This window comes from Bufo gargarizans, chromosome 1 (genome assembly GCF_014858855.1).
Source record: "Bufo gargarizans isolate SCDJY-AF-19 chromosome 1, ASM1485885v1, whole genome shotgun sequence".
In the NCBI taxonomy this organism is placed as follows: Eukaryota; Metazoa; Chordata; class Amphibia; order Anura; family Bufonidae; genus Bufo; species Bufo gargarizans.
Window position 1 is genome coordinate 122,444,338 of NC_058080.1, and position 10,428 is coordinate 122,454,765.

The 10,428-nt window shown below is 43.0% G+C and overlaps 1 protein-coding gene across 5 annotated transcripts in view; it reads left to right on the plus strand.

Moving 5' to 3' along the window:
- PRIMPOL (primase and DNA directed polymerase) overlaps positions 1–10,422 on the plus strand; it is a 111,476-nt gene extending 101,054 nt beyond the window's left edge. For all 5 annotated transcript variants that reach the window (XM_044297500.1, XM_044297517.1, XM_044297526.1 and 2 more), the window contains 5 exons: positions 4,273–4,362; positions 4,439–4,547; positions 4,817–4,899; positions 6,689–6,735; positions 9,925–10,422. In XM_044297500.1, the coding sequence (XP_044153435.1) occupies positions 4,273–4,362; positions 4,439–4,547; positions 4,817–4,899; positions 6,689–6,735; positions 9,925–10,233 (638 nt within the window). In that variant the 3' untranslated portion in view covers positions 10,234–10,422. The remainder of the gene's footprint in view (positions 1–4,272; positions 4,363–4,438; positions 4,548–4,816; positions 4,900–6,688; positions 6,736–9,924) is intronic.
- The last annotated feature ends 6 nt before the right edge of the window (positions 10,423–10,428 follow it).

A 10,428-nucleotide genomic window follows, 5' to 3' on the forward strand; every position in this document is an offset into this window, starting at 1 on the left:
AACATCCCCACAGCACGATGCTGCCACCACCATGTTTCACTGTGGGGATGGTGTTCTTTGGATAATGTGATGTGTTGGGTTTGCACTAGACATAGCGTTTTCTTTGATGGCGGAAAGGTTGCCCAATCCATCCTTTCCGTTCTCCTGCTCCTATAACGGAGCAGGAGAACGGAAAGGCTGAACGCTAGTGTGAACTCAGCCTTACTTGTTTGGAGAATTCCTTGGTCTTCATGGCAGTGTTTTGTTAGTGATGCCTTTTGCTTAGGTGTTGCAGCCTTTGGGGCCTTTCAAAAAAGGTGTGTATATGTAATGACAGATCATGTGACACTTAGATTGCACACAGGTGGACATCATTACACTTATGTGACTTCTCAAGGTAATTGGTTGCACCAGAGCTTTTTATGGGCTTCCTAACCAAGGGGGTGAATACATACGCACATGCCAATTTTCTTTTTTCTGTTTCTAAATAATAGTTTTAATTATATATTTTTCTCATTTCACTTCACCAACTTAGACTATTGTGTTCTGATCCATCACATAAAATTCAGATTGACAAAACGTTGAACTTAAGGCTGTAATGTAACATAATACGAAAAAAAGTCAAGGGGGGGGAATACTTTTGCAAGGCACTGTGTTATTATCCTCAAATTGATTTATTTAATTCTCTGTGAAGTAGCTTGTTAATTAACCTTTTATTTTGAGGCTTTTATTACATGTGACTAGTCTGATATCATAAAGTGGACCTGTTGATGTACGGTACTTAAAAACACAATATGGTACTGTTTAGCCATGTCAGCATCTTGTCAGACCAAGCTCTGTGTTGAGGGTAAAGCAGTGGACAGCCAGAGCTGTGTGTTTATTGTTCTTATATACACATTCTTACACATTAGTACCAACCACAGGGTTTTGTAAAACAACCAGTACAATACACTCAGACACTCCCACACAAAATCCTCCCATCTGCCTGTGATACAATTACCTTACACAATGGGTTAATGTAATTATCACAGGCAGGAGAATACACAGTTTTACACAATGTCTTCTGTCCTGGAGACAATTGGGAAGTAATCCAATTTATCTCCAAGGACAGAGGCAAACTCCATTAGCCACATGGTAGCAAAAGACAATAAAAGACATAAGAATATTTAACTGTGCAGCTATTGCATAAAACATAGACATTTAACATATCCCCAGATAGCTCAAGTCAGAGTGCATATTATTAGGTGAATGGCACTCAGACTACACAAATACAGTTCAATTGCCATGGAGCCAAATTCTTTCACATAGTCTTTGCAGGGGAAAATCAAGCATTTCAACATGGGGCCATAGTCTAAAGGAAGCAAGCGGGCAACCAGGCTTCTCGAATGCAATGTGGCGAGATTGGTCTCGTCACAGGGTTGTCGGCTTTTGCTATACTGATGCTGTATCCTGAGGTGAATAGGAAGGTTCCATCCCATTGAAGTGAAATGGGACAGCGGAGCTATAATTACAGCAGTGAGCAGGTAAACGGTAAGGAGAACACAGCACCCATATGAACGCTGCGTTATCTTAACACAGCTGATCGGCAGGGGTGCCTTCCAACCTTTTGAACATGCGTATGTAGCAAAGCTAGGAAAATAGGTAAGGTAGCCTAGCCTCACATCTGCAACTAGCTTGTTCAGGACAAAAGCCCTTTATCAGAGCAAAGCAGATAGGTACAGCATTTCTAGTTGCAAGACCTCGTGGGGAACCTCTGGGTGGGTACTATTTCTGTTACGGAGACCAATTTATATGCGTGATGACTGTTATAGGATAGACCACGCTTATCTTGATTTCTGGGGAAAATATATGCAAATTATCATATCAGATAGACTTAAAAGTAACTTGACTATCTAATTATATATAATAGAGAGAGAGGGATGCAATTATGCCTTTGTTTCTTATTTTTACAGTGTTCACGGTGGGGTAAAAATAAACGTTATTCTGCTCATCAAAGCGTTTAAAACTAAAGCTTTATTAGAACTGAAGGAGAGTCCTGCCTCTCTTTCCTTTCTATCCTTGGGCCGGCTAGCACCCCTCAAGGTGGGGTCCCTTGGCCTTACCAGTACCCATGAAGGCTGCCAGGTCTGGTTGCGGTGTCTGCTTCCTCCTACGTTGTGAGGCTCTTGGCTTCACGCAGCGCTTCTTCCTCGGGTGGCTCCACGTGTATGTGCGCCGCCATGTTGGAGGCGGACCCCGGCATGCATTCCAGTGTAGGAGCGCGCTAGTGAAGTCCTCTCGCGAGATTTGGCGAGAGGACGGACATGCCTGGATAAAGCAAAAGCAATGGACTCCATGAACAGTTCGTTACTGAGGGAAGCATCCATACCGCGCAGATTAACGGTGGCAGGAGGAAGGTCCTGTGTCTGGTCGGTCCTAGCAGAGTTCAGACCCCTCTGCCCAGGGGCATGTAAGTTATATCTATATATGACCCTGTCTGATAAACTTCTTCTGTCCACATAGAAAGCAGTATTTCCTTATATACAGTGCTGCCCATAATTATTCATACCCCTGGCAAATTTTGACTTAAAGTTACTTTTATTTAACCAGCAAGTAATTATTTGACGGGAAATGACACCGGTGTCTCCCAAAAGATAATAAGACAATGTACAAGAGGCATTATTGTGGGGGAAAAAAAACATTTCTCAGCTTTTATTTACATTTGAGCAAAAAGTTTCATTAGGCCTCAGTACACATTATTGTCAGCCAAAACCACCAAGAAGTGAATATTTTCCTGGGAGATAAGCTACGGCCAGCGGTGGCTTTCTCCCTTCTTATTCAATGCAAATGCAACATGTGTGTGGGAGGGAATCATGGAGATAGCTATCGGCCGATAGCTGACCATTCAGCCAACAGCTATTAAATATGTATGACCACCTTTTGAAATAACATTCCAAGAAAGAGGTTTCATTCATCGCCCTATTTTATTTAATGACCATTATGGATTATGTCTACAAAACTGTCATTTATCCGATATTTGTTCAACTAACTTCTATGTAATGTGTGTGGCCACAGTAGCCGATTGTCAGAAGTAAGCGTTCACTCACGCTATCAGCTCATTAAAGGGGTTATCCAATACTAAAAAAAATGGCCATATACCGGCCCCCTCATATTGAATATACTTACTCCACTCCTTGCGCCGCTCCTTGTCTTTGCACCGCTGCTGCTGCTTCTCCTCATGCGTGGATGAAAACATCCGGTGTTGGGGGGGAGCAGTCAATAGCAGACGGGGACGAGCCTGCCTAGCATTGCAGGTGACCCTAGGGAGGCTCATCCCCGCCTGCCATTGGCTGTTCCCCCCAACACCGGATGTTTTCATCCGCGCACGGGGAGAAGCTGCAGCGTTGGTGCCGGGACCAGGAGCGGGGTAAGTATTTTCACTGTGAGGGGCCCAGCATATGGGGGACATTTTTATAGTATTAGATAACTCTGTTAAGTGGAAGGGAAGGTCTGCATTTACATGCAACTATCACCTACACAGTGAGAGGATGAGCAATGGCTGCTGCTCTGGCTGGTCTCCATACAAAATCATTGCTCCTGGGCAGCACAGTGTTGTGTAAACAGGATGATCATCTGCCCAGGAACAATGATTGAGATGTCCGCACATCAGATAATTTCACCCAATAAACAAGCTTGTTCATCAGATCTGCTGCACTCTGACGGGCAGATTATGGGAAATGAGTGTTCATAGGACCATTTGTTCCCGATAATGGGCCTAAACATTGGGGGAGATTTATCCAAATTGGTGCAAAAGAGCAGTGGAGTAGTTGCTGTTTTTTCCCTATTCCTTTATGCTGGAACCATTCCTATTCTTTAATGAAAAAAGCCTAGAGAGCTGTTCTTCTCAATATAGATTGAATGCAATTTAATCAGTAGTCTGAATTACTATTTTACTGTGACTTGTATCTCACAAGACGCTGGTAATTTACTTTTTTATGGCGCATAACAGCAGATTGTATGATGAAGTCCATACAATGGCTGCTGAATCGTGCTTGTATTTGGGGACTCCATAATCACTATTGGTGCTCTCTGTTGGAAATGCTTCATTTGAAATTGCTGCAGCTATTTTTTATTCTTTGACATGCTGAACCATTTCATTAGAAAATGCTGTTATATATTAGAATCCATCCTACAAAGTGTGTGGTGTGTGACGTGGGGTATGTTCTTATCTGAATGATACAGCAACTTTTCCTCTGAGTGTTTACATCTGATCTGACCTTTTTGAATTTGTGGTGTTTCTCCTCCTCGCTTCAGGCTGTACAATGAAGGGATATCAGTTTTCACCGTATCCAGAAATTGATTGTTTCATTCTGTCTCTTTTGACAAGGGAAGGCTTTCATGGAGGTATGGACTTAGATTTGCTTTTTCATTTTGGCTGATTTTTATTGTGTGTAACAGCTATCACTTTTTTTATTTCTAGGTATTCGACAGTGGAACTATTTTTCCACAGAGGAATTGCTGGTTTACGATACTGTAAATTATCGCTGGTGTAAGAACGTAGGCCGAGCTCACAGAAGTAATAATGTCATGTAAGCATCCCCTTTTCAGGCCCTGATGATTTTCAGTATTATCAGAAGTAACTTGGCAATTGTGCCCATGGGCATTTGTGTAGTCTGTTGTAATCAGGACAGTGAATTTGTGCTGACTAAAAGCCCATTCCTTATGATTAGTAAGGCATGTGGAAAGATGTTGTTCTAATGGGACAAAACCCTAATTTATGCTTTACTGTCATCTGCAAAGCAACGTAGAACAGTTTTAATGGTTGTCTTGTCTGTTTCTGCCCCATTTTTATTTCAAGGTTACTAGTAGATTTGAAGAGAGAAATGTGGTATCAAAAATGCCATGATCCAGTCTGCAGAGCACAAAACTTTAAGTCGCAGTGTAAGTAGGTTTCTGACAGTACTCCATTTCAGTCATAGTAATTTTCTGGATGATAGTTTTATTAAAATACAGTTCCATATATGAAGCACGTCAATAGCATTGAATTATTACCATAAATATGTTTTTATGACTTACTGAAGACAGCCAGTGCAATGAACTGCAGACCATTTTAATGTCGCCCTATGACCCTGCCCTTATGAATTAGAGGTTTTGCAGTTTATAGGTAAACTTCGGCTCTGTTCACACAGACAGCATGCCACTGTTTTTACAGCATTCAGATAATTGGTGTGTGACTATTTATAATGTCTTTGTTTTTGTTTGTTTGTTTTGTTTTTTTAAAGGAGTTGTCCAGGTTCAGAGCAGAACTGGGTATAACCTCTTCTTTAGGTTACTTTCACACTTGTGTCCTATAATGCAGACGATGGGATCTGTTCAGAACGGATCCGTCTGCATTATATTTCAGAAAAAATTCTAAATCTGAAAGTTAGACTGATCCGTCCAGACTTTACATTGAAAGTCAATGGGGGACGGATCCGTTTGAAATTGAGCCATATTGTGCCAACTTTAAACAGATCCGTCCCCATTCACTTACATTGTAAGTCTGGCCGGTTCCGTTTGGCTCCGCACAGCCAGGCGGACACCCGAACGCTGCAAGCTGCTTTCGGGTGTTCGCCTGCTGAGCGGAATGGAGGTCAAATGGAGCCATACTGAGGCATTCTGAGCGGATCCGCATCCACTCAGAATGCATTGGGGCCGTACGGATGCGTTCGGGGTCGCTTGTGAGAGCCTTCAAACGGAACTCGCAAGCGGAACCCCGAACACAAGTGTGAAAGTAGCCTTACCTTTACTATGTATGAGTGGAGCATCTAAGCATTTCCTTGCACCGATGCTACCCCTTGCCTTGCACTGCACAATGTCTGTTGTTTACTGCCGGTGATGTCACCAGCACAAATGGGTGGTCTATAGCGCTGGCCTAGGCTTTTCCTAGGTGGATACTAGTGGTCGCTCAGCTCTGAACCCGGACAACCCTGGAAGCACCAGCTCCTCTTTTCTGACCAACAAGAACTGACAAACTGTGAACAGACCCTTACTTTATAATATCATCTTGTAGGTTAGCCTTTGCTGCAAAGATCTGTTACATCACATTTATGTCTTCCCAAAAGTCAGACGAGTTTTCTTTTGTGTAAATTTTTCCTGTGAAGATCAGTTAAAAATGATCCATTGTATTTCTGTTACATCCATCATGAGTCCTTTGCTAATGGAAATCATAATGCCATTGTCAATAAAGCCATTTAGCATTTCGTCTGGTCACTGAGGAAAATACATTTCTCAGACTTAGACTTGACCAGGACCCGCGCCAATCAGCTGTTTTGAGAAGGCAGTAGCGCCCCTGTGATCGCCGCTGCCTTCCTGCCAAGCACAGCATTGTACAGCGGCTGTTCTTGGTATTGCGCTCATCCCCAATTACTTGACTGGGGCTGAGTTGCCCCTAGGCCACATGACACATGAACGTGTCATCACTCGGCCTAGGAAGAGCAGATAGAAGGCCGCGGCGCTACTGCGAGCGCAGCTGCCTTCTCAAATGGTTGATCGGCGGGGGTTCCCGGGTGTCGGACCCCATCCAATCAGATACTGATGACCTATCCTGAGGATAGGTCATCAGTATAAAAATCTCGACAAACCCATTTAATAAATGTGGAACTGATTATGTTGCCAAATTTCCTTATTAATTATTGTGTGCTTCTAAATGCATTGTATTTTGTGTGATTTTTAGTTCTTTTATTTTCAGTTTATCCTCTGCCTACTGAAGTGTGTCTTCCATTTATATTTAAAGAGGTTAGTAGTATATACTGGTTTGTTCATAACATTTTCGCACCTTGCTATAGTGTCTATCCCAGGGATCAGCAACCTCGGGCACTCCAGTTGTTCAGAAACTACAACTCCTAGAATGTTTCATTCACTTCTGTGGGAGTTAGAAAAACAGCCGATCATGTTTGCATGCAGGGAGTTGTAGTTTCACAGCAGCTGGAGTGCCGAAGCTTGCTGATCCCTGGTCTATCCTGTCATGGTGCTACCATGGCTTATGGTTACCTCCGGGTAACCTGCCCGGTTAAAATTGAAAAATGATTTATTTTCTAAATAGTAATTTTTAAAGTAGTCTCCCAAAGACTACTTATCTCTTCAAAGATGCCCAGTCAACTACGCTAAAGTCAGACAAGTATGTAAATGGAAGAATGAGACATTTCTAATTGGTTTATTTTTATCCAGTATAGAGGTGCACATATAACTTTTATAGCTGTTGGCTGATTGCTATTTATCCCATCTTTTCAATGGTGAGGAGAAAGCTGCTGCTAGACACCTCGGGGGACAGATTGTCTTCCTATAGAACAAAATGGTCAGATCTAAAATTCAAAGTGCCGATCTGTTTCTCTCCCTACATAATCTGTCTGGAGCTCCCCATACACAGTAGGCTATCTGCCAGTCGGGCTGAAAACAATGTGTATGGTAGCCTTTTTGAGTAGGTAGATTAACAATTAATACATACAGTTCCTATTGTTATTCAAATGTAATATAGAAGAAAAACTAATTGAAAACTGTAATACATTCCAATCAGTCGGGCTTCATGCCTGGAAGGTCCACGTCAGACAACGTTAGAAGGGCTCAAGTAATTGCGCAGATGGGGGTAGCTAAGATGGAGAGGTGGGCTTTGGCCTCACTGGACACGGCCAAGGCTTTCGATTCACTGGAATGGCCCTTTTTGACGGCGGTGCTGGGTTGTTTTGGCTTTGGTCCTAAATTCATCAATTGGATAGAAATATTATATAAAAAGCCCACAGCCAGCATCCAACTGAACGGGTCGCATTCTGACAGGTTCCCCTTACTCAGAGGCACAAGACAGGGTTGCCCGCTCTCGCCTTTGCTGTTTGCGATTGCCATAGAGCATCTGGCCATTAGATTTAGGCAGGACCAGATTTATGCAGGTGTCTGTGAGGGGGATAGGGAAGACAGAATTGGACTGTATGCAGATGACTTGATCCTCTTTATGTCAGACCCGGAAGTATCTCTTTTAAGAGCTATTGATATCATAGAGCGCTTTGGGCAATATTCCGGGCTGCACATAAACTGGGGCAAGTCTGCCATCATGCCACTCTGGAACCATGACTGGCCTAGCTGCCGGAACAACCTGCCTGTAGTTGATAGGTTTAAATACTTAGGGGTAATAATCACTAGAGAGCCCCAACTCTCCTATGTGTTGAATATCGCACCCTTGGAAACCATATTCCAAGATAAGGTTAGAACATGGGAGTCCCTTCCTTTGTCGGTTATGGGTAGACTGAATCTTGTAAAGATGGTACTGTTGCCCAAGGGTTTATACTTGCTGTCCCATGCCTGCACGCCAGTCCCCAGGGGATTTTTTAAACGTATACATGCTATAATAGCCTCCTTTGTGTGGGGTAAATCTAGGAGGAAACTCTCATTGTCGGTTCTACAGAGACCGAGGCTACAGGGAGGAGCTTCCCTTCCAGACTTCTTTCTTTACTATATTGCGAGTCAACTTAGATTCCTGAGATATTGGGTTACCGATGCCTCAAGGCCAAACGCAGAGTACTTCTTGCATGAATATTTGCAAGTTCCCACGCTGTGGCCCGTTCTGGAGGGATCTCGCCATATTCAAAAGGGTCTTCTCCCAGTGCATAAGCTAGCTCATCAGATATGGCAGGCATCTAAGTTGAATTCCTACAAGGATTTACCAAGTGAGGTCCCCATTTGGGATAACTGCATGTTCCCACATCTGGTACAGCTGGAGGGTGCTACTGACTGGAAGAGGCATGGTATATCCACTTTAAGCGATCTATATGAGAGTGGGCAGCTTAGATCATTCTCCCAGATCCAGGATCAGTTCCAGGTGCCCCGTACTCTTTTCTTCAGGTACCTCCAATTGAGACATGCACTGCAGGCCCAATTCAGGGGTGATGACAGGAGTATTTCTAAATACCCTATTATAGGGGTTCTAAAATCGCAAGGCCTAAGAGGCATAGTTTCAGCGTTATATACACACTTGTTGGACCGTCGCTTGCTGGTGACCCCGTTGGCTGTTGAGGACAGATGGAGGCTGCTAATTCCTTCTTTGTCTCCTGAGGATTGGAAGACGGCATTAATGACTCCGACTAAGGTATCACCCTCTATAAATAATAGGATGATCCAGCTTTTCATCTTTTATTGTAGTTACCTCACACCCATCAGACTTCAAAAGATGGGCAGGATCAATCACTCAAGGTGCCATAGATGCGATGCCGTTGAAGCCAATTTTTGGCATATGATATGGGATTGTACATCCGTCAGTTCTGGATTTCAGTTCTGGAGGTCCTCGCAACTATGGTTCCTGTGACATTGCCGTTATGCCCCAAGATATGTGTTCTAGGAGTCATTGATGAGGAGTCGTGGTCGCACTACCACAGAATTTTTTTGGCGGAAACGCTATTTCTGGCTAGAAAGGCAATTGCCTTAAGATGGATGGGAGACTCTCCCCCCTCGAAGGGACAATGGCTCACTCTTGTGAATCATGCAGTCTCCATGGAGAACATCGTGTATAAGCATAGGGGCTGCCCACAAAAATTTGATAAAGTTTGGGGTGACTGGTGTGCCTCTCCTCTCACCTTACACTCACCGCGTCTGCACTCGACGGCTGACGGGTCACTTTGAGCCTCGAACCAGTACTTAGGTACTTTAATGCACTCCTATCACTGGTATTAATGTTGGAGCATCTATGTGGGTGCTTTGTCTATTCTGTGAAAATTGTATGCCGACAGGGTTAAAACCATGTCCTTCTCTACGCCTGAGACCTGACAAATCTCAATGTTTTTTCTGCATCAATGTCTTCCTGGTATTTTTGAGGCGCCCCTGCGTGGGCCTCACATTGCTACATGTATGCCATACTTGTGTTATACTCTTTTAATAAAACGAGTAAAAAAAAAAGAAAAAGAAAACTGTAATACATAATGTAATACAAAAACTGTCTTACAGGACGGTGAAGAATGTTCGCTTGCTATGGACGAAAATGGTAACATTAGGGACATCAAACAAAATGTCCTTACTGAGGAACTGGCTGTAGGCAAATCCATGGAAACCCAATCAGAGGAAGACATAACAATTTTTGATACGGCTTGGGGATGTTGCATTGATGATGCCTCCATTGTAGAAGCAGCAGAAGACGCAGAACTAGTGGATGCGGCAGAGCTTAGTCTGGAAGACTGGAGTGTGGAGGAGACTGATATACCAGATGAACTGTTACTACAAGCGGTCGATGCACATCACACATCTGAGGAAACTTGACTATTTGGGCAATACATAGGTGGATTTAAAGATTGTAAAAACACATTTTGATATTTTCAAAAGAGATGCTAAAATAGAAGTGCAATTTTAAGCTGAAATTTTTATATACTTTTTATAAATGTATCTTAAAAGTCTGTCTGGTAAAAAAAAAAAAAAAGTAAATAAACATCTCCAAATGAGAATAAAGAATTTGAA